This window comes from Siniperca chuatsi, linkage group LG4 (genome assembly GCF_020085105.1).
Source record: "Siniperca chuatsi isolate FFG_IHB_CAS linkage group LG4, ASM2008510v1, whole genome shotgun sequence".
In the NCBI taxonomy this organism is placed as follows: domain Eukaryota; kingdom Metazoa; phylum Chordata; class Actinopteri; order Centrarchiformes; family Sinipercidae; genus Siniperca; species Siniperca chuatsi.
In genome coordinates this window covers 24,717,990-24,743,718 of record NC_058045.1, presented here as the reverse complement: position 1 = coordinate 24,743,718, position 25,729 = coordinate 24,717,990, and the positions used below count along the sequence as shown (strand labels likewise).

The 25,729-nt window shown below is 38.3% G+C and overlaps 1 protein-coding gene across 2 annotated transcripts in view; it reads right to left on the bottom strand.

Annotated features, from left to right (window-relative positions):
- si:ch211-266k8.4 (USP6 N-terminal-like protein) overlaps nucleotides 1-25,729 on the bottom strand; it is a 68,158-nt gene that overhangs the window by 4,655 nt on the left and 37,774 nt on the right. For both annotated transcript variants that reach the window (XM_044194055.1, XM_044194054.1), the window contains exons 13-14: nucleotides 19,848-19,975; nucleotides 12,014-12,304 (exon numbers count right to left, since the gene is read on the bottom strand). In XM_044194055.1, coding sequence (XP_044049990.1) covers nucleotides 12,014-12,304; nucleotides 19,848-19,975 — 419 coding nt within the window. The remainder of the gene's footprint in view (nucleotides 1-12,013; nucleotides 12,305-19,847; nucleotides 19,976-25,729) is intronic.

Below are 25,729 nucleotides of genomic sequence, written 5' to 3'. Positions count from 1 at the left end.
GTGATTATTACCTCTTTGCTACAGCAGACATACGGCATGCATAATTTAAATTCAATTACACTGTAAGGAGAAAAAGGAAACTGGAGCGAGACACACAGGCAGCCATAATTTGCTGCACCAGTAAAACCATTTCCTTTGCAGTGACTCAGCAAGTCACACCAACTGGGCTCAGTTACTCAGCTCTTTTGGCACTAAGTTCTTAGCACAGAGATGCATAAGTGACACCTGACACCAGGGGCCAATTCACTTCAGAGGAACAATGTGTAACTGCAGTATGGCATTATCCACTGTAAGCCTGTCCATGCCATGCATCGTCTGGGAATCATGAATGTTTGTACAAAATTTTGTGCCAATCCATTTAGTAGATGTTGAGATATTTTAGTCTAGGCCAAAACCAACCAACAAACATTGCCAGCCATATAGTCACACTGCTAGTGTGGCAAAAAGCAGCAAAGTCTTGCATTTGTCTCAATTGGAACCACACATTTGGTAGTTTTACTTAAAAGGCAGAATGAGTAGGATTTTCCTGAAAAACAATGTATAGACTCATACAAAAATAATCCCTCTCAGTCATCACTTACGACCCACTTGAGCTTTAGAACGTAACCGTTGTGAAACAATCAGAAACTAACGTTTTATTTCTCTGATTCACTGCTTTGTTCTCGCCAACACCACGCCCTCTCTTTCTCGGAGGAGGGGCCAACTTTGAATTGTGTGTTTGCCAACAGCAACCGAAGAATCCTACTCATTCTGCCTTCAAAGAATGACTAAAACAATGAATCAATTATCAAAATTGTTGGCGATTACTTTTCTGTCAATTAGCTAATTGATAAATCGACTAATCATTTCAGCACTGTGGCCATCAAACTCTTTAACTCCTCCCTCTAAGTCTTAGTCTGTATGACCCTAGGTCACTAAACTGGACATTGATCATTACATCTCTGCCATACTTGAATAATTGTGCAATATTCTGTGTACTACTCTTCCGTGCAATATTTAGTTTTCCAATGTTAGTTTTTCCTATTTATTGACATTAATTTTATATACCTCCATTACTGCTGTGCAATATCTTAATAATCTCAATAAGCTACACTTAACTTCCACTGCTTATTACTTATTTTATTACATTGTATTATTATACTGTATTATCATCATCAACCGGTAAACCCACTTGGTACTTCACACTTATTTTATCTTATACTTATACCCACCTGGTTCTTAATTTATTTTCTGACCTGTTTTTATAGTATTTTATAGTGTATTATATTTTTTGCTAGTACCTTCTCCTGTGTGCACTGACGTAAAGGCGAGCTACTGTAACAAAGAGTTTCCCTTCGGGGATCAATAAAGTATTTCTGATTCTGATTAAACCTTTAATGACAAGACTGGTTAGCAATATCCTATCCTAATACTTGACTACAAATGGGTATGCACAAGAATGTGTTTCACTTATGAAGTTACCTTTTGAGTCATACTCTATATATGTGAATGTTTACCATGAATTCACTATAGATGGCTACATAAAATCAGGAGATGAAATTGGAAGCTAACTTTGCCTCAGCTACTGTCAAACAGGTGTCACAACAAATGACTGAAGAGAAAATGACCCAAGGTGAGGGCTGAATTCAAACATCCTCTGTGAGAGGGAGAAGGCGAAGTTGAATTTGGGGGTGGGTTTACATATATCTGGCTCTTCTTTGATGGTACCTTAATTTAGAAAGAGAACACAGTGAGGCTGTATCTTTTTGATGTTCTGTTGCCGCTTTTCTACCTGGCCTGTGTTCTTTTTATTTAACCTGGATATGTTCTTTGACAACTCAGTGACAAGCTCTGCCTTTCACAAATAGAGACAATAGACTAGTCATTCACCACCAACCTTTACAGCCCCATCTCCCTCATCCTGTCCCAAGCAGGTGTTCACAGTAAGACACAGCAGATATCAGATAAAATCTAGGGGCTATAGGAAGTGCTTAGGAAGTTATTAAAGACTTCTAACATGGCAGTTCATTTAAAGCAAGTGAAATGTAGATGAGGGTAGGCACAGAGTGAGTGGATATCTGTAACCTGTTCCCTTAAGAGGATCTCTATGATAGTAGTTTTACTACATTTCCAATGTTACACCTCTAGGCCAAGACCTTATTGATCATGTTTGTAATAAGATACACAGTAGTGCTTTTGCTGTTGGAGCATCAACGTTCCGAACTGAAACATTTAAAAAGCACAATGTCTCCATGAAACACGTCCTGTGGCGTGACAGGGGTGTGTCTGGCAGAGCAGCCCCCCTCCCTGCAGCGTTTCAGCGCCAGGCAGCAGCAAACCGACGCAGTGAGGAGTCAGAAATGATAATAAAATTTAACACTGCTCATGATATAGCCAAAGAAGAGTTGCCTTTTACTAAATTTAAGTCCATTAAAAAACCATTTATCAGCACCTTTATTCCTGTTTACAATCATTTACATAATGTGTTAAATTACCAATGTGTATGGGAGCTGGCAAAAAAAATCGTAACGCTTAAAATGGATTATTAGGTTACCTAAATGATGTGCTGGTGCACCTAAATGAAAAAGTTAGTCTGCATTAGAAGCACATTCACTTCTGTCTTTTCCCACTTCCTCTACTGTATAAACTCCTGAGGTCTGAGGGGAAATCCTGTATAATCTGTAAACAAAGATGCAATTCTTTAGTACAATCAATTAGAATTTCTCAAAACTGTTCAGTTTTGCTTGTCACATATCTCAGTGGATGTTCCATTTATAATGTTTGAATTCCTGTGGTTGATGCTATTTACTTTGTCAGTTCAGTCATTGCTTTTAATACCACAAACACAAAACATCAAATCAGAAACAAAACACAGTCTACAGCTATGCTGTGAGGCAGTACTTTGGCACAGTGATACTGATACTTTGAGCTAAATGCTAAAATCAGCATGCTAACATGCTCAAAAAGACAATTCTAACATGGTGCTGTTTAGCAGGTAGAATGTTTACAATGTTCCACGTCTTGCTTTAGGGTGTTAAAAGCTGTTAAAAGCTTTCGAATGTATCCCACAGCCATCTTCAGCAAATGGAACATGTGTCAACACGTGACCAAAAAATGACAGCTCCACCTACATTTAGGAGATCACATGATACAAAATAACACCCCTATCAATCTTTTTTTGTTCACAAGGATGTTTTCCTGACAAAGACCTTGCAGGTCAAAACGTTGCATTAATAAAACTTGGAAGCTTGCAAATTTTAGTGTACGGACAGGCTCTCCCTTTCCGTTGCTGCTGTTTCTTGTCCTGCACCTGTACCCAACTGGGTTACTTGGATGTGCATACTGTCTATCTTTTTTTGCTTCAAGTTCGTAAGTGAACCTTGACTTTAGAAAATGTTAGAACAGACATTGTATGTGTTTCCAATGTCAAGAATAAATCTGACAATGTCAAACTTAAAAAAGTACTTCTATCAACACATTATGTATCCCACCAGAGGGTTAGGATTACCATTGTGATTCTCTATTTGAGGAGGCTCACAAGGCTAATTCTCTCCCACTATTCGGAAAGTCAGATCACTCAGTTATTTTGAACAGTGGCTCATTGGCCATAATTCTTACTGTGACAGTTAAGGCACTCAAATACTGGCATATTGACAATTAGAAAAAATAAACAACACAAATGTCAGTTATGGTCCTTTGTAAGACGCTGACCTGCTGATAATTCCTGAACAACTGCAGCTTTCGCTCGTTTATACAGAGCTGCACAACGGACTGACTAAAATGCACACGTAAAGACACATTGTAGCGGGGCTCTGTATTTTCTATGAGCGAGTTCGGTCGCATATCTGCAGCGAAAAACAAACACTCATTTATCATTAGTTATTACTTTGGCATGGTCCAAATCTGCAGTGAGAGGCTGTCTGAACACTGTGGTGAGAAGGACTCGCCTTCCAGTCTGTTTTAGTCTTGTTCTGCCATTCGACACATTGGGGTAATATCGTGTAAATGACATATCTGAAGTGTTTCCACAGACATACCAGACTTCAGTCGAACAATGTTGGCATACATTTTGATGGGAGGATCCTTCAGCTCTGGTCTCTCATTTGTGTTTGCCATTCGGAGGCCGTGACACTACATGAGCTTGACTAACTTGGCTAACCGGGTTAAGGCAACTAGAATGCTACAGCTGATAGACAACAACCAGTGCTCTGTCAAAACTTTCTGGGTAAAACTTGCACTCTAGAATTTCTGTTCCACATGCGTGAGAGTAGTAGACATAAATATACTATTTTCACAGTAACTGTTTGGGTCACAGGGCGCACCGACCTGAGGAAGTTGATTCTGAACCGAACGTCCTGTAAAGAACAGTTTGAGAAGAATACACGTACCGTTACACCTACTTCATTCCAACGCTTGCCAACGATATCATCCCCACAGTGACTGTATTGTCATTTCCAAACCAGAAAAAGGGGTTGATGGATCATCTGTGCTGCTTTTGGCGGCCGTGCTGCTGCTGCTTGCAGCTCAGGACTTGCTGTCAGAGATGTGAAGGAATACAAGGCGTCGTACAGGCTGAGACGTATGATCAAAGTTGCTATTGCACTCTATTCTAATTATTATTATTATTGCACATTGACCTTTTAGCAAATTTTCCAGAGTACGCCATCCCTGCAATTCACTGCACATAGAGAAATATGAGTATGTGACAAATAGATCCTTGAATTTTGAATAATCTACGCACAAAACATCCTCATCCCTTTGCGTCAGGGGACTTCACTCTATTCACTTTTATACTTTTAACCTCGAAGGCCTTTTCCCTGTCATTAACTTTGACCTTTACAGCAATGAATGGCATTCAAACCAACCCTTTCATTAGGATTGTAGATAAGCAAACATCTATGATATTTGTCTTGGTGAAATCTCAACACCTATACTTTTTCAATTTTTCTATTAGGAATGACAGTTCTCTTTGTTACAGTGGAAGAAGAACAACAAGTGTACCTCACAGAGCAATATATTTTCACTCTATTCAATTTATCACTTCCCTTCACTGCAGGCATGGGGGGAGCCCTTTCCATTCAGCTCTTGGAAAAACAGCGAGGTGTGGTCTATTCATGGTTCACTCACTTTTACATTTATACCTGTTAGCTTTTGTTCACCTCTCTAGATAAACAGCAAGGCGTGGGCCAAAGCTGCCATTAACTTATGCTATACCCCTGCCTGGAGGCGGACCCCGTCTCAGTGTAAAACTTAACCCTTGGAACTCTGTTTATACATGAATAAGTTTAACTATAATTATGTAATACGCATAATAAGGGTTTACCCAAAATGGTCCAGTTTGAATTAAAGTAGAAATACTCAGGTTTAAACTGTAATACGGGTCTTAAGACATCCCAGTAGGGTATATGAGTACAATGATGTCTTGGAAACAAAAATGGACATTTAGACTACAAACTGTAGTTGACGTATGCGCAGAAACAAAAGGGGAAATTAAGTTCAGCCAGAGTTTAAACAGTTAATTCACCTCTGCTATTGTATTTCTCTTTCAAACCTTTCAGGCTTAGGGTTGACACTTTCTTAAAGAAGTAGAGTGTGTGTGTTTCTACGAGGCTTGAGGCTGAGTCTTTGATCAAACAAACACCCCGGTGTGGAATATCAGTGTGAGTCTAGCTTTTTTTCACTCGTGTGTCACCTAAAGGATGTTATCATTCACATGGGTAAAGCATGCTGCAGTGACAGTCAGCTTACACACACACACACACACACACACACACCAAACAGCAGCTGGGCATTGCTGGGAAATCTGGAGTGATGTCATGAATGATTAAAGAGAACAGTGCTTAACACAAAGAGGAGAACACACATGGATATTTGCTGAAATCTGAAAAAAATAAACTGAACACTTGGACAGAATCCGGCAGTGATGATATACACTGTCATTATCAATTAAACCAGTGGCATTTCATAGCAGCTGAGCATGACATAATTATTGCTCACTTGTTTTTTGCCATAGGAATAACAACCAAGTTGAGACCAGACATAAGGAAGATTTTTTTTCCAGTTGTGCCTGTCACATTATGCAGCGAGTTTTAAGAACATGGTGTACCAAATATTACAGTGTTTTAATATAATTAAGTTGCCAGTGAGGTGGAAACAATTATACCCTGTCTTCATCAAAACCCAAATGAAAATATAAATACATGCTATAAAGAAAGTAGTAGCTCCAGTTTCTGGGCAAAAACAATGTTTCCACTCAGAGCAAATCAACATCCCATATCGTCTGATGGCCTTCATCATTTAAAAGGTAAGTGCAGCTGAGATGAGGGCAGCTCTCTAAAAGTCTACATGTTAAATAATGGGTACATGAGCCTCAAGTCCATTCTCTGTTTCTACTATTTTCACAGAAAAAACACAGAATAAAATCTCTGACAGGCTGCAAACGTATCTAAAATTGGGGCTAGCTTGTCTAATATGTAGTTAGTGGTAGCTGGACTACCACTGTGCACTTGACTGCAGGGTAATTAGGCCTTGTCCATAGATTCCAGGTACAATGTATAGAAAGAAAGTAGCAATAATATTTACTACCTTAAGAGACAAAAAGCAGGAGTGGTGATGTGAGATGAAATTCTAATCTCAGGACAGCATTTCATGAATCAATATTCTGTAACTTTTGTGCGGAATTTGTATACATTTTGAGGAGGACCTCTTCATACTAATATGTACACTAGGACAGCCCATTCTAGATGTTAAATGAGTGAACTGAGTTATTTTGTCTGAACTAAAGTCTAGGGAACGTACTGTATATTGAGTTAAGTGTTTATCACACTACCACATTTTGTAGTTACATGTTTTGAAACAGTGGGTTAGTCATATGCAGTGTAAAAGAGACGTATAGAGATTATACAATACAAAGACAACATATTGTCAGCTTATTATTGGTTTTTATGAATTTTTAGGTTAATCTACAGTACATTAAACAGTGACTGAAGCCATGCTTGATTTGTTTGTGGTAGTCAGAGGAATTAAGGCGTCACTTGGCTGGTCAAAGCACCAAACACTGCAGCAAGGCTTCCACTGCCCCTTTGTTCCATTGAATAGGATGAGCTGTGTGTGTGTGTTTGATCACTCATCCGTCCTGTATCCTCACTACCCGGTTACATAACACCACTACACCTGCATCTTAACCATTCCCTTAACAATAACATAAATGGTGTGTGTGTGTGTATGTAGTACATTCATGCATGAGCTTGAGTTTGCCTGATTGATTTAAAATTTTTCATGCATATGGCAATAACCTGAATTTATTTTGTATTGTGTTTCATCACATGAAGCATGCACAACTCAAAGGCACATCAGAACACATAACAACCAGGTTACAAAAACACATGATCACATATTTAATGTTATGATATGAAATGTAAATATGGACTGATATTAAGGATGTGTATACGTGTGCACATGTACAAAAAACATGTACACAAACATTTCCCCAGGGAGAGGACATGAAAGGTGAGTACAGGAGGGGAGAGTGGCTCCCACACTGCTGAACATACAGCCTACAACACCAGAGGATCAGATGACAAGCTGCAACCAACACACGCTCCTATACACACACACAGTATGAGTTGTTACATTCAGCCCATACAGGCTGGGGGGGGGGCATCACATATGTTCAGCTGCTCTAACGTGGGAAAAACTATGGCTCTAATTGTGTCAGTGACTTTATCCTGCACACAATGATCAACTTCTATCGCCGTACTCACACACGGGGGCCAAACAAATATTTAACAGTGTTGCCCAGGTGGAGACACACACACACACACACACACACACACACACACACACACACACACAAGGTTTAGAAAACATAACAGTACCCAGGTCTAGATGTTAAGTGAGATTATTCCCAAAGCAGAATATCTCAATTACAAGCTATTATGCCTCATGAGTATTGTAATGTAATAAGAAAGAGATTAAAAATAAATCCTCTAACATACTTTTATAAGGGAGTTCAGTCATGGTTGGATAAGATTTAGGAAACGTACACACCCCGTTTCTGTGAAAAGATGCCAAAGAGATGTGTGTGTTTCTGTTTGTCAGCTTGTCTACAAAAGTGTCTCATAAAAGGAAATAGTTCAATGACAAAACGTAACTTAAAATTAAAACACAAGTTGCAAAAATATACAAGATAGAAAATACATGTAATACTGCATGCAGTGTAGAGATTTTTATGTAGTGCAAATGTGTGTTCAAGTGTAAAAGACTGTGTGCGTGTGTGGCAGAATACTGGTTGAACTAGTTACCTGGCACTGTCATAATTAGCGGTGTGATTCTCACAAACATGTTTTCCTGCCTGCTAACCTGTCACAATGCTGTTAACATGCACGTATGGCCGTATGGTAGAGATGAGAGGACAGAAAGGAAAGGGGACATAAAGGCATAAGTTCCATGAGTAGGCCAAGGTTCCAGAAGACATTTTAATAATGCTTAAAACTAAATTCAATACCAATTTAAAAATTAGAGAATAGCAGTGAAAATGGTGTGTGTCCTGATAGTGCAGTCAGCTAAGGCACCGATCCTGATATCACAATGTTGTGGTTTTGAACTTGACCTTTGGCATGTCATCCTGCAAAACTGCTTCTGTATTAGTCTAACAATGGGCTCTTATAATATTTTGTATTGGCTCAAATGTGTGGTATTTACTGTGGTATTTGGTATATAATCAAAATAGATTGTTAAAAAGCCACAATAGAATCCATCTACTTGTATTTTTGTCTTCCTTTGTAAGTGAGAAATGATCCGCAACAGCAGGAATGCATCGAGCAGCTAACAGAAGTGGATCTGTGGCATAAAGATTTCCATCCTTTTCCTGTAAGTAGCCCATGTTTACTGTACAAAAGATCTCTCTCTCTCTCTGTCGCCACTGCTTTCTTTAAATCCTATCCCCTGATCTGACCTCCTGCATGAGTGAAGCCACAGAAAGTGGAAAAGTAATTTCAGGCTCAGTGTGTCGGGGCCTCCGGCAGGCAGATACTGTCCATCACTGAGGTAGTGAGGACGGGACAGCTTAGCTCATCTTCCTGTGCATGTCAGTTGTATTTCCTTGTTTCCCACACAAAACTGCACACCACTCAACTCAGTAACAAACTACTGTATTAATGTAAATTCCCTAACAGGAATGTGTACACACATAAAAGATGTGTCAATAGTCGAGATGTGCGAACCTCCCATGAGATTCTTGGGAGGAACATATTGTACAGAAGGTGCGTAACCTACTAAACAGGAAACTACAGGTCTATTTTAGTGCTGTGATGTCCCCACCCTGCTCTGCCACTGGATGGGTTAACTCTTTCTGTCTCACAGTCACTCACACATACGCATCTCATAAACCCATCAGAAAGAACATAAACACATCAGTGTGATCCATTTACCACTGATGTTTACACCCAGGCATGACACAAACCAGTGAGTCTGCTAATCAACCGAGAACCTGGCTGTGGCTCTCTGCATGTGTGTAGGGCAGTGCAGTCAAACGTTGGATACAAGTTTTTGGTTTTTGTGGTTAAAATATGACATTTGGCAATATCAAACATTCATCAGGGTAAAAATATTACGACTAGACAACAAATATCAGTGGTTCCATCAACATTAATGTGATGACAAGAATGTAATAATAAAGGAAGGAGAACATATAAATTTTATCAAAAGGTGTTAAGGTTCTTGCTTAATCAGCAGGTGGAGCTTGCGCAGGAATCATGAAAAAGAAAGAACTTTAAGGATATAAGGATTAGCTGGGGTTTGGGAACTTAGAAATCATTCTATGTGTTAATCAGTGCAAAATTGTGCAATTAGATATTTTTGGGGTGTGCACAAAGTCGGCTGTAGTCGGAGGTATGGGATTCATATGGGGTTCACTGGAAGATACTGTATGTGTTGCTAAGTTATGGAACTGGCTACTTGATATGCAAGAGGCTGACTAAAAGGATATTTATTTGAGAAACAAATCAATGCATTGTATTTAAAAGAATTTTGTTTTGCAACTATAGGTTTGGCAATGTATTCTTTTAACAATGAAAATATCAACATTTGTATGAGAGTGAAGAACAGTGGGTTAATGACATATGGACTAAACCAAAGTTGCATACATTTAGGATGATAAAGTGTGGTATGGGGAATTAAAGTATGTTGTATATAGTTTATCTATGAGGTGAAGATCTTTATGTGCCCAGTTGAGATCTGGTATTTTACTGCTCAATGTTTAAACGGGACAGTACGTCACTTTGGAAGAAGAATAGCGGATTTGTTCCATGTGCCATCTTAATGATATAGAAAAAAGTTTCATTTTGTTCTCTATTGTCCTTTTTACTGGCTAACATGCAATACTTACAAAATCAATACAAAATCAGAAATAAATGTTTTAAACATGGATGATACACAAAGACTGAGCTGGCTGTTCACATACCAAACATCTAAGTTAGCCAGTTACTTGGATAAAGCCTGGAAGATGAAGGAAAAAGCCATGTTTGATGTGGTATAGCAGTGTCTTGTGGGATTACATGGAAATAAAAACTAAGTAACTAACTATTCTTACTGATTGACACAACAGTTCCTATTCAGCTTACGTGGAACTTTATTGTTAAACAAAAGCTGAGAGGAAAAAAAGTTTCCGTGGCAGCTTTTGGATTGATCAGTGGGAAGATGATTGAAGATGTGGGGTGTCACTATCTGTAAAATAAGCACATTTCCTACTGAGAGCCTCAAACCAGATTAACACAGGCTTACAAATTGCTTGTTTGATAGTGTGAAACTTGATATGTTATGTGATGTGGTTTGCTCTGCTTACCACAATTACTTTGAGCTTGACCACAGATTTCTTCTACATCCGTCATCTGTCAATAAAAGGGCTTCTATGGGAAGTTTGATCTTGTTAATTACCAGTAAGGTTCTCCCATCTTACTGCCTACTGTTATAATTCAGCAGCTCCTTCCAAAATGCTAAATTATGTAGATGTGTGAAATTTCAATGGGTTGAAATGGCTATTTTGTTTAATGTGTAACTAACTACAAAATACCTCTCCCTTAAACATGACCACTTTAAACACCCAACAAAATTATTTTATATTATTAAGCAAAACAAATAAATAGTCATAGAAAAGAGTGTTTTTCATCCTATCAATCATAAACTTCCTTCCCCAAGTCAACTATTAGTGTGGAGATTATTTAGTTCAGATCTCTCCATTCATCAAGTTGACAACAACAGAGTTTGTTTCAAATCTGGCTAAGCTGTCAGCTAGTGTAAAGGTAAAAGCAAACACAGATGGGGTCAAATCAAAGTCACTGCTAAAGTCGTGCTTTTACACTCAATACTTAGAGTACTTTACTGTTTTGATTGATAAGCATTAGCTATACTTATCATCTTGAGTTTCTAATAACAATGATAGGTGGGCCTTCAATTAATCAGAGCAATAAATGCACACATTAGTATGCAGCACACGTATTTGAGGTTTAGTGATGCATGAAATCACTTTAACAGTTTGAAAATATCATGTAGGATAAATAACTCAATCCCACTGGGGGAGATTGAAATGAAAATACCAAGTTAGTGTTTGAATCAATTTGTTAACGTTATTCCCTTGGGCTGTGTGGGTGTAGTACTACACACCCACCACTGTCGCCACTTTCAAGGAACCTCCCATTCTAGTCTCCAAATCTGTGATGTCAAATGAAAGAGTGTTTTTTTTTGTTTTTTTTTTACACAGGGGGGAATAATCACCTGGTGTTTATTCATTATCGGTAAGATATGAGAAGATCATGAGGTGGGGTGAGCGACGTGGACAGGTAGAGCAGTCGCAGGTTTGACCTGTCAGACCTGCACTGTTCTGAACTTCTGAAAGCATGATGTGGGTTTTTTGTCCATTTCGCACCAGGCACATTAAGAGCAGTAAAGGTGGTGCAGAGCTGCATGTCATATCATCCTCTGTGAAAAAGCTCGTACTATTTCAAAGTATTTGACAAATAAAATTCATCGTTCTTACTTGATGAGGGCTGTCCTGGGTGTGTCTTGCTGCTTTTGATCCCCGCTTTGAGGAGCACTGGATGATGGAGGACTTGAAGACGGGATGGAGGAAGATGGAGGAAGGGTAGAGGAACGGAGGGATGAGGGGAGGATTGAGGAGGAGGGAGGGGTCTGGCTCAGAGAGTTCTTGCCGCGTTGTAGAAGACGGAAGGACTTGACTCTGATAGGCTGGACGAGGCTGCGGTTGCTACGACGATGGGCAACCTTGCCAACAGGTCCTGTACCTGTCCTCTTGAAGGTTTGCTCTGATCTAGAAACAAAATCACAGAGGTATAGTACGTCTAAATGACTTTCGTAATGGTTGTTCATTTATTAATATGTAAATTGGCAGTTACCAAATGTTTAATACATTAATAAATCCAATTATATATATTCATATAAATCAATACATCATACTATAAGGGGATTTATATGTACCTAAATTATATGACTGTAGTGTTAACTTCACAACTGTGGAATTCAAAAGTCATTTACACGATAACATTTCTCAACAGTAAATATACACATTATGAATTACTTTTACATGACATTTTCCTATCATCATTTAGATGGCACTTTTGTTGGGGCAAAACTTTCCAAAATGTTCACAATCTACTACTAGCTGTAAATGAAAATTTCACTGGCTATTACCTCAAATTGTTCATGGTGCATTGAAACTTTTAAAATGCCAAAAATAAGTTATATCAAAATTTTTGCCATCTTAAACATTTCTAAAAAGTAAAAAGACTAGGGCTGCACAATTAATCGAAATATTATCGAAATCGCAGAAGCTGCAATTTTTTGATAAAGGTAAAATGTATGACAGAACAGCATTATACTGAAGTACTGTAGTGCTGCAGGGATGTCCTGGCCTACAAATGTTGTTCTCCAGATGTAATGTATGTTTGGTACAGACCCCAACAAATGTCACATCATCATGAATTTCATAGTTTTTTCAGTGAAAATGAAAACTGTGATGCAAAAATGATCATTCACACTAATCGTGAATCATAATCACAATTGTAATTTCTGTCAGAATAATCGCAATATGATTTTTTTTTACCATATCGTGTAGCCCTAAAAAAGACCTTAATAATGAAAACACAAAATAAAAGTAACAACAAGAGAAAAATGTGTTTCTCTCTATCGTCACTTCCCCAAACGCTCAGATGGCATTAAAACTCAATTTCCACAGTGTTGTGGCCCTTTATACCACAGGAAACACCTGCATAATGGCTGCCTCATTACAGAGGAGGGGTGAGGGTGGGATGATGCCTAGTGAAACACACTGCGGCAAGGGAGTATTGCTAATTCTGGGAGAATCTGAAGCAGGAAATGATGACGAACATGCAACGACACTGCATGTATATTTTGAATATATGAAAATGCAATGTACTGTATTGTATCTACAAGGTGAAAGGTTATACCTTGTCATTTGATTTGATATTAAGCTCGATACAACAACTACTTTGGGGTTAGCATACTTCCAGCTATATATACTGTTACAAGTAAATTAATGCACATAAATACACACACACACACAATGCATGGCAATTCTGGATAAAAAAAAAAAACCTAGTATCAAACCTATGCTGAAGTACTATAATACTTCAGTCACTGAACATTCGGTTGTGTGTTACAATATGTAAAAAAAAAAAAAAAAAAAAAAAAAAAAGTTAAAACTACTGTAAACTGCTGTCCCACAAATAAAAAATCTGGCAGAAAGGCTGAGGAGCTTTTTACAAACACGGCAAACAAGAATCATTATTTAAGGTTGAAATCAAAATATCAAATGTTGGCTGGTAAAAGCCAAACATGCTAAAGTAGAAAATTAAATTTCAATGCACGCACACTGAAAATAAATAACGTACACCTTTTCTGTGTGTGTCCATGATTATGCATATCAATGCAACATATTTCAAAGGGGCAAAACTGTAAAAGGCTACTACGTTAGTAAACTTTATATGCAATGGTGGACTAGTTGTTGGACTGGCAACGGATCAGTGTGACTGAGGGTCAGGTCGAAGGTTAAGAGTGGGGACATACATAGTTTCATGTTCTATCACATGACAAATGTGTATGTAATGTATAATATAATGGCTAAGTAATATAATATGTGGGGGTAAAACATGAAAGAGTAAAGCAGTTCTTTATGCTGAAATTATGCTGATCCTGGGACTTTAAAGACATATGACATAAAGAACATCCCAAGACAGATTTTGGGTCATGACCCAAAGACACAAGCTATCAACTGTCAAACTATCCAAGTGTATAGGATGCATATAAACCTGCTGAGGCAGGCAGGAGAGCAGGGGAAATTCTGAGAGAGGCAAATGCCACAAAGGAACGCAGGGCATTCCTACTATTGTTTGAATGTTCCCCTTCTGTAGCTAACTTCATGTTTTGTCTACCGGTTTCTTAACAAATTCAACATGTCTGACAATAACTAACAGGATTCCTCAGAGACAAAGACAGAGATAGCCAAGATGCTTAGACAATACATTACAGCAAGAGATATGTCACATGGTCATGGAATAATGTCAACTGGCCGTGGTATTCAAGCAGTGTGACCCTTAAGGCTAAGTAAGGGCACTAACCCCTGAACTTTGACCCTTCTGAAGCAGGACCCGCTTAACAAAGTCTGATATGATCTGAGTCTTTGCCCGATGATTTTTTTCTCTGATGTTTGAAGTGGAAGCCATGTTAGCTCTAAAGTCCAGATCCAACGGTGTTTCAATGCTGGGTAATGCAAATATAGAGAAGCAAAAATGTCTTCATTTCCAAGCAAAATAGCATCTACAGTTGATAAAACAATGACAAAAAATATTTAAAATATTTAAGTCTAATTTAGTTTACTTGAATAAATATGAGCTCTACCTAGTTGGGAAATGTAATCCTTTCTGTCTACCAGAAAAGCCACATTTCAATTAGTAATGAAAGACAAGACCAAGGTTTAAATGTTTAAATGCCCAGACAGGATTCTCCCAAATGACTTGTATGTCCATGGGAACTATACTGTATACCTGCTGTTAGTTTATTTATGTTTATATGTATCATATGTATAAAAAAAAAAGAATCTGGTGACAAACACTGTGCCTGTTTGTTTGCCCTAGGGTGAATAAAGCAGTGCTCACTGTATCAGTGATTGAACAGTGATTGAAACCCTGTTCATACTAAGAAAGATTTTAGAAAAAACTTTAAACAGAAACATGTTCATAATGGACATTTTCCATTACTGCACACTGACATTAAAACTCAGTAGAAGGGAAAAAGACAAAACAAAAACTTACAGCTTAAATTATGCAAAATCCTGCAGTGAGTGTGGTCTGCAGGGGCTTTTTCCTCACTGTCTGTTTCTGAACATTTCCATTTCACATTGGGGTGGTGTGTAATGTTTTCAAATCCATCTCACTGACTTATAGAAATCATCTATAAATCAAAGCCCCTTTCAGACAAGCAACTTGTTGCGTAAATGTGATGGCAATCTTACATGTTGGTCTCATGTGTAAGTGAGCCCACGAAACACATTTACGTAAAAATCATTACAACAATCTTATTAGGTCTAACCGAGTAACATTTCTGTAACACATTTAACACGACACATTAACGTAAAGGCTTCAGCAGAACAAAGTTAATACACAGAGAGATTAAATGCAAGTTTTGTTCTGTCTCCTAAGATCACTGTGATAAATGGATTACTTAATTATACTCTCTCATGCACAAAGAAAAAAACAATCATTTTAATAAACCACGAAACACTGAATGAGTAAATTTTAAGTCGTCGAGGACATTTTTCTCATTTTAGATCAGTCAATAAAAAGTAATTTTCCTCTCACAGACTAAAGACATTTAAACAAGCGTAAATTTACAATAGCTGCGACCACATACGCGAATGCATTCATGTGTTCATGCATTCACACACACACACGCATGCAACCTCACAAGAGTGTATGACAAACGGTTCATGGGTTATGAAAGGAGGTGCAGCTAAATTGTATGGCCGGGGCAAACCGTCACCAATGAAAAAGGAACTCTGCTTAGTACAATGATGCCTCCCACAAGGGCCTACGACAACCGGTTCATGAGTTATGAAAGGGAATGTGGCAAAATGGTGTGTTTGTAGGTATCTGTCTGTCTGTCTGTCTGTGTGTGTGTGTGTGTGTGTTTCTATAAAGTTTGGTCATATTACGTGAATCCACTTGAGAGTTATGCACCTTTTTGTGATAGGCTCCTCCCATTACCACGCCCCCTTTTAGCCAAGTGGCATGAACACAAACACATACCTTCACACAGACACACACACACACACACACACAAAATCAAGTTAAACTTTCTCTGTTTTTCTGTTTAACTAACGTATTTCTCCTTCTCCCTTCCTCTAGTGTTCCACTTGATGACATGTCATGTTTGGTTTTATTCTTGTTAAGATGACGTGTTTTCAGCACCTGGCAGAGAGCATTGTCCAGTTCCATCCTCTACCACTAATTTGCCACCCAATTACAATAATCCTTTTGGTGACCCCTGACGACCCCTGTGGCTGGTTAAAACCTAAAGCACGAAACACAAAGACTAAATCTGTGAAGAATGACAAGTATGCTTGAAACATGAGCACATACATGTGCATGCATATGCATGGAGGAAAGGAGGCGCACGCGCGCGCGCACACACACACACACACACACACACACACACACACACACACACACACACACACACACACACACACACACACACACACACACACACACACACACACACACACACACACACACACACACACACACACACCTAACACGAGAGTGACAGCCTTTTGTTTAGAGCAGTGTGACTGTCAGAGGAAAAAACAACATTACAATGAGAGGATTAGAAGACTATTGTGAAATTCTAAGTGCTGCTGAAGGACCAGCTGGTTTTATTACAAAGATACAATACCTAAAGACGTGGTAAAAAAGTAGAACTCTCAATTGGTAAATAACCAAATTGAGTTCCACAAAAGATGACAACACACACTGAGTGCAGTATGTAGCCATCTGTGCTTAAACAGACATGCACTTATAGGTACATGTGAGGTGAGTCTGGTGGGCAAACAAAGGGTGACAAACAGTATGTGAGGAACAGGGCAACATTAAAATAGTTTGTTTTCCCCAGTTTGTTCTTATGCTGTACATATTAACATAAAACAGGCACGTTTGGACATGCATGTTCCAATGTGTGATGTGTTCGTTGTTTTGTGCCTGTGGAAGCTCATTTGTCTGCACGTACACTTTTAAGTATGTATGGGAAAATCTCTAATACGCTAACAGCAAATTCCTTAAAAGATGAAAGAAGTTTATTGTATAAGGTCAATAAAATGAAGAGGAATATAAGTTTGTGCACATCTAGCTATAAAAATGTCTAAAGCTCTGACAAAGGGACTGATGTTCAGTAGCCTGCTGATTGAAAAAAACCCTCAGGCCAAAATAATAATTTCAGATTCCAATTTGTTACTGAATCATGCACATACAAAGGGTAACTTGCAGCCCAATGACAACTGCTGCAGGGGAAATATTAAGGGATCAAATGATTCTGGGAATAAAAGATCCCATCAAATGGTTTTGTGTGTTTTACTTGAGCAAGCACAAAAGAAAAGGGGATGATGAAATGGGAGATTAAGAACCCTATTTTTTGCAAGCGCAACAACGAGTGCAAAGCGGTAGGTCTTGGGCGCACGCACTGTGTGGGCGTCTCCAAGCGCACCTGTTATTTTGGTTCATGTATGTGCAGCATTGCAAACTGCAAAATGGCTGTCTGAAGGGGGATATAGATCAGAGGGTGTGGTGATTAATAAATACACTCTCAGCCAAGTCACATCGCTGGTCTCATCACTCTCACACAGCTGAGACAATCACAGTGACATATGACAACAATAAATCAATAAATGGAAAGACACTTCTTCAGGAAATCAGACTGTCTGGATGGCACAGAGAGGCACGACCTGAACACACAGCACCATACATATGGTTTTTTCAACAGTTAATTACAACGACAATAGAAATGAAGCCATTCATTTCATTAATATTCTGCAATTCACGTTGTAAATGGTTCCATCATATCTTAAGCAGCAATTTCTTCATAATGCATTTTAAGAATAATACATGAACCGATGAATTTTTAAAGTTGGAAAAGAGGTTGTGACACAGGATTAATGAGCTCTCGTAACCTGATGTCTCACTCATAAACGTCAGAATACTGAGTTATAACCTACCCATCTGGTGTATGTGGTTATTCTGTTTGCATGTGATTTTATGAAGGTAAACACAGTGGACGTCCGTGTGTAATGGAATTGCACTCTGACACAGCACTTCCCAAGTCAGAGGCTGCAGATTTATCATTATATCTGTCCTGCTGCCTTCAGATGGCTGCAGGGATTTAATGAACTAAAGGAGAAACTTTTCATACAATGTAAAGCAGCTGTGGACAACAAATGCTGTAAGAATCACTCATATTCATTTATAGATAAAGCAGACAGATTTACTGCCGTTTCTGCTTTAACCACCTACATCTTTTTTTGATGCAGATTTAAAAAGGCATCCACTTGCTGGGAAGGATTTAATTAAATTACTTTAGCATTATTCTTTTGTTGCATTGCATTTGCTCCAAGTATTTTGTTTGCTCTTGTTGACAAAATCATCAAGTTGGCAGCAGATTGACGTGGTTCTGAGACGTCTATTCTCAGTACAAGTCTAATGGCTGAAATACATGGGGCACGGACGTGATGCGTCACGTAGGCGGGGTGCAGGGCTTTTTTCCTGCTACACAGACTCTGTCTTTGTAGTGTGTGGTTGTGTGCCAGCTTCACTGTGTGCATATTGAGTTTTGCCAAGTGATAATGCAGTTGGTTATGCAGGGTTTAGAAGCTTAGGCTATATTAACTGCTACTGAATGAATTAACTGGATTGTTTTTACCACAGGATCATGGATCGATTTGACTGATTTATTTTAATGTGAAAAGTAAAAACACCCACAAGATTGCTCTGCTGTGTTGCATTGCTTCTGGTACAATAAGGTATTTATTTTTACAGATTGTATTATTGTTTTTGTTTTTACACAGTTCTATGTAGTTTTTACCTGTTGGAGAGCCGCACAGCTGCTAAAATTAAAAAATAGACCAGCCGTGTAAAAATAGAGATGAGCAATGCGATGCTCCGTGGTCAGTGTAGCAGTTTCAGTTGATTATAATGGACGCGCTCTACTGCGGGCACGCTGCGGCAGACGTGTCGCGCTGCATACGTGCGCCATGTATTTCGGCCGTTAGACCCAATTTCCACCAACATACCAACAATGTGCTTTGTGCTGCCTCAGTTGAATGAACCTCCCACCTGTTTGTACACTCTGCGCTGGGCACCAAAATACCACACAGACAGGCAAAGTGAATTTCAAGGTTAGGAAAATGCCGAACTCTCAGAGCGCTGCATGCGCTGGTCGTTGCGCTGCCACGAAAATAGGGCCCCACGATATGAATGTGTACAACGTAAACTGAGATACGTACAATGTTACCACAAAGAGTTAATGAATAAAATAATGAGCTTCAGGCTTACTGTGGGGCTACAGTATTTGGTTGCAATATATTGTACAGGTGTTCATGTTATTATGGCCACCCTCTGTATGCAATATACAAAGATCGGGGGAAAAATAGACTATGGTCTACAGATGGCCATTCATGTGTGCAGGCAGTATCCTAATACGCAGTGAAATGCAAAAAACAAACACTTCAGGAAAAAGCTGACATGCAGGCATGTCATGTTTTGTTTGCGATGTTTAACCTTTGTCCTCACTTGTCAGTTTTCACGTAACCAGCTGTATCTGTCACAGTGAGAGGGGCCACGGTGACATCACCACTGCTCCCCTGCATTACCGGCTGCTGTGCCCCGCCTCTCTGCTGGCTCCGCCTCCTGGATCTGATCTGAAAGAGGAAACAAGGGGAAGGTGAAGGAGCTGGAATAAGAGTGAAGCTACAGCAGACGTCTATGTGAACATTAACCACATGATTGGGTGCTCCATCATAATGAAGACGTATGTCTCGTCTTTGCTTCTGAGCCAACCCTCCTTAGTCTGTGTGGATAACCAGCATCAACAGGGTACTGCTAAAAGGATGTGTTTTAATCAGTTTCTGGACTCAGCCCAGTGAGTGTGTTGGAAGGCACTTGAAGCTACACCTAAGAGGCTTACTTTCAATCCCACTTTACTTCCCATGAAAAGAACTTATCCTGCTGTATTTCTTTATTTGTTCCTTCTTTTGATTTTTGCGTGGACATTCCAGTCCTGGCCTCCATATTTTTTTTTCCTTCAAAAAAGATCATACTGGTATTTCGATACCATATACATGAAAGTGCTAATTTAACAAGACTAAGTCTACAGCTAAGGTAGCGGCTCTCTGAGGATGTACTTGTACAGCAGTGCTTTGAGTTAAACGTCAACATCAGATTGCTAAACACAAACATGCCCACCACACATAAAGTTACAAAAAAATTAGGAAGCTACAGAAGAAAATAGAGTTACAGGTTTTGGGAAAAGAAATTGAAAAAGACAACTCAGAATAGGATGATGGGAGGAAGAATGAGTTAAAGAGAGTGACAAAGGGGAAGAGAATGAAAGAGGAGGAAATATTTGGACTACAATGTGGACCATCTTTACCCAAACCCAAATCCCAAGGGCTGTCAGTCTAGCTCTAGTCACTGTGACAAGTTGCTACAAGATGTATTCCTATCCCAAGAAAAAATCCCCTGGCCAATCACATCTTCCAATAAGTTTTAACTGACGGTCTCTGGAGCTGTATATCAATGTCATATCAAACTATTTTCTCTCCTTTAAATATAAAGAGAACTATTTTGGGTCACAGGAGAAACTGAGAAAAACTACAAATTATAATATCTTCTAATAACAGAGTTAAGATGGCATCAAATATTGAAATATATACAAATAGTCTGTTGTATTTCTACACTGCAAAGAACCTAAACTATATTTCCTGAACCTGCTGTAATCCCGAGTGGCAGAGTGAGCAAATAAGCCAATCAACTCCCATAAGAGTTATCCAACAGAAGTAGCTAATCCTGTTTTTCTCTCTCACTTTCACTACAGTACTTTGTACTGGCTTCCTCTGTTGTCTAACTGCAGCCCCTGTTGTTTGCTTTAATTTTATCAGTCAGATCTACAGTTTGCATGTGTAACACAAAGGTCACATGAAACCTTTAATTACTGTGATATTAAGATAGTGAGGCCTTTGTGTACAGAGCTGTGGTCTCAAAGTGCAGTTTCAAAAGGACTGAACTCAGCTGGACCTTATAAAGCAGCCACTTATCTTATACACATATTTTTGATTAGTTATTTCAATTTGTTACAAATTTATGTAGGTGATTGTCTTACTGTATTCAGCTAGACCACGCAGACACAGTGAACTGTACCAACCAAATGATTAATTCATTTATCACATTTTAAAGGAATTAGAATAGACAGCTATTCAAAAAAATGGCACTGGCAAACCTGAAGAGAGTTGTGTTTTCTACTAAATCTAAATGTTATTGGGAGTACTGGATACAGTGTTTGAGCCAGGAATGCCCAGGATGCAGGTCAAATGGGCCCAGTGGTGCTTTTCTAGACGGGTCACTAGTCATCCAAGGGGGACAATAAACAATACTATGAAAACTACACACCAGGTGAGTTCTACAAAATAATATAAAACATAATGAGAATTAGACACATTTTAGACACATAACTTTGTTTCTTTTTCAATTAATCTAAAAAGTCAAAATCAAAATAGGGTGATCAAGTATACCGCTTTGTTTCATCAGGGTTTAACTGTGCCACTGACAATTATCTGAATCAGTATTTTACTTGAAGTCAACGTCTATGAATGTGATAATTCATCTTTATCTAGAAATTCAGATCAATTTACAGTAGCTCACATTTAGTGATAAAGATGACATTTCTGTGTTAAAATTACTTTTTCATTATTCTAATATTTACATTCAAAAGTGGTATTACAATATATTTAGTGGTGAATGATACATAGTTGTGTTCTTTGGCTAATAATGACAAACTCTTGTAAGTCCTATCTGACAATTAAAGCTGAAGATATCAGATTTCATCTAAATTGATCAGTTGAAGCTCTCAGTCTTTCCTTTGGATGCTGAGCTTATGTTACTTTAAATGTTAGAATTTCACAGACTTACAGGATGAGATGCTACTCAGTTTTGACGCGTGCGATTAAGATATTGATGTGATCTTCTTAAAAGGACAACTGAGGGATTTGAATTAGAGCCCGACTGATATGGGATTTTTGAGACTGATGCCGATAACTGATTTTAGAGAGGAAACATTCACTGATTACCGTTGGCAGCCAATATATTGAATTTTTGAGCTGGAATGAAAATAGACCTTTTCTACGTGGATTGTGCACTGATATGCCTATGCAAAGGTACTCAGAAGGTTGCTTTCTTAAACAAATAACTTTATTAAGGAATATTTAAGTTAAATATTTAAGTTAAACAGACTAGTGCGCCTGAAATTTAGCAGGTCTGATAAAAATAATACGCTATCTGCGATCAATTCACGAGTGGACAATCTCCCCTCACTCTACCCTCCTGTGCAGTCTACTGACAATCGCACATGCTCTGCAGAGAAACACACAGAGAGACAGAGTCTCCTGTTTAATGTAGGTCTACTTATGCCGCTGTTTTGTTAAAGCTTGTAAGTGCTCCTGTTGGTGCCAATGTCATTCGGTACCACACTGGTTTCAATCGTTCTCCACACGTGGCACATAGGTGCACGCTAATGTGAAAACAGAATCACTGGTGAAAAATTTCAAAACGCGAGTTGTGTTTTTAGGGCGACTTTATAAAACATACTGCTGACAAAGAAAGTCAGAGCAGAGCAGAAACAGAAAGTGGTGGGGCGGGGCAAGCCGGTGTGTGTGCAGGAGTCCAGAGGTGTAGGTGAGTGCGTGTGTGTGTAGAGAAAAAGAGAACAGAAGGGAAAAGCAAAGTGAGTAGAAGTAAAATAGTGAAATAACTTACTAGAAATAGGGTTATGTATTGATGTATTTTTTCAAATATTAGCCTATATAACGTTAGTTTTTGTGAGTAGCATAAAGGGAAATACAACTCAAATCTTGTTATACAACCCTCTGTAGAATGATAAATAAATCTACCTTTTACCTTGTTTATATTATCCCCCCCAAAAAAGGTAATGCTTAAAATGTATTATTGGGTGCACCTAAATTATGTAGTGGTGCACCTAAATGAAGAAGTTAAGCGCACCAGTGCCAATAATGTAAAAAGTTAGTCTGGAGCCCTGTAAATAATAAATAAAAATAAAATAAATTTAAAAATAAAAATTGCATGTTCAGTATCAGTCAATTGTTGACCATTTGAATAGAATAAGAAAAAATGAAGAATAAATTAAATAAAAATAAATAGCTATTAAAACATCTGTTCAGTATCAGTGAATTGCTGAAGTAGCAGAAAATGCCATGGAAATACTCAAGTAAAATACAAGTACCTCTAAATTGTACTAAAGAACAGTACTAAATATAGTTAGTTACATTACTCCACTGCTAAAACACATATTCTCTACGCTATTTAACTATGAGATTCATGCTACAGCTTTGTTCCGATTCGGAACCATTATTTCAATGGATTGAACTTCAATCAGAAACGCTTTTTTCTTGCTAATCAAAACATGTCCTCCGTAGCAGTATTTCACTGTTAATGTAACAGTCACAGACATTAAATCGTGGTTCACTACTCCCGAGTCAAGAGATAAACAACGCCTCTGCTATAAACATTCCGGGGAAATGTTCAATGTATCCAGTGAAAAAAACTGGCTCCTGACATTCATTTACTTTCCAGCATTGCATCTCACCAACTAGGTAACAAAGTAGCGTGACGTCAACACTCAACAGACTCAAACCACCACCGCACCGTCGTCTGCTGAGCTGCAGAATGATGGAGATGCTCTGATGCTTACCTTTCACAAACTATAGCTGACTAGCTACCTCGCTAACACAGCAAACAGATATGAGAAGCATGAGTGACGTGACGGTTGTCAGGGACAAGGTTATATTAGAGTTATATTGAAAGGGGAAAATTATGGTGTCACTGTTTATTAACCTTCCAGCAATGTATTCCACAAACTAGTTAGCAACTTACTGTGAAAGAAGTTTATTAAGTAAGCTGCCTTATATTCCAAAATGCAAATGTTACTTTTTGTTAGTATTTGTAATGTGTCTGTTCAGAATTTGGTGGTTTACGTTGGTAGTTGTAATTTTTATGCTGGTTTATAGTTTTAACCATTAGTGAGGTGGCTGTTACATTTCCTCACACCAGCTGTATTTTACTGGTATGACCATGGATGTAAAAAAAAGAACTGGATACAGCGTTGGAGGCGTTCATTCCTATGAAAGCTGCTTAGTAGCACATGAAGCCAGGAAAGTTAAACGAGGCAGCTAACTTTAGCTCTCCACTTACTTAAATGGGGATAAAATAATTTAATCATGTGGCTCTTTTAGACTTTCCAAATGTTATCGGACCGAATGAATCAAATTCAGATAGTGAATGAGCTATCGGGCAAGTGGCTGAGATTTGTACCTTGCCTGAGATGTTTTACTTGCCTGATAGCCAAACCTTTCCAAAATGGAAGCTTAATGTCTAGCCCTGTAGATGCTACTGTGTTGGCAGTAAGAACAATCATATTATCAAATATGAAAACTCAACGCAGCAAGAACAGAGATTTCTTGAATGGCTAAAGAAAACCCAGAGTTGTAAATCCTGTCTATGAATCAACCAACTATTAATCAACATTAAGAGCTTTATTATACCGGCACAATCAAAACAACAAGCACAAAGTGTTGGATCCTGTGCACAGTGTTGGGTTAAGTGGAATATAGTTTGAAGGGTATGGTGATTAATCATTATCCTCTCAGCCAGGCACCAGACAGCTGTACCAATCACAGTGGTGCATGAAAAAAATGACTTCCTAAATGAAGAGGTGAGACCAAACAAGAGCAAAACCACGTAGTAGGGAAGTAATATTGTTGTGTTTGGTTAAAGGAATGGTTCAACATGTTGGGAAATACAGTTATTCCCTTTCTTGCAGTGAGTAGTTCGATGAGAAGATTGATACCACTCTCATAACAGTGTGGTAAATATAAGGCTACATCCAGCAGAACTGAACGTATAGATATCAGAGTCGTATGAATCTTGTCATCTAACTCTCTGCAGGAAAGCAAATAAGTGTATTTTCCAAAATGTCAAACTATTGCTTTAAGAGTGACAAGATATGAATAGATGACAAAGGCTTATGGTGTAACTTTTAAAGTTGAAATTACATTATTTTAAGTCATGTAATGATTTCCATGTTTAATGGTGAACATTTTTATTTTGCAACACAAATCTATATAATAATATTAAGGAGAGATGTGTAAATCATTTATATGACTGCATAAATCCAACACTATTACATTGATAATTTTCCAATATTGCATCAACTGAATTCAATTAAAGATGCATTTAAATACTTAAAACTGAAATGCCACTGTTACCCAACAAATTGGATGGAAATAGAAACACAAAGTCACAATTTTCCAAAAGAGAGGAATAGAATCAGTTACTTTAAAGAATGTTGGCAGTTTTGGCATCCAGTTTTACTTTCCAAAGTTTCA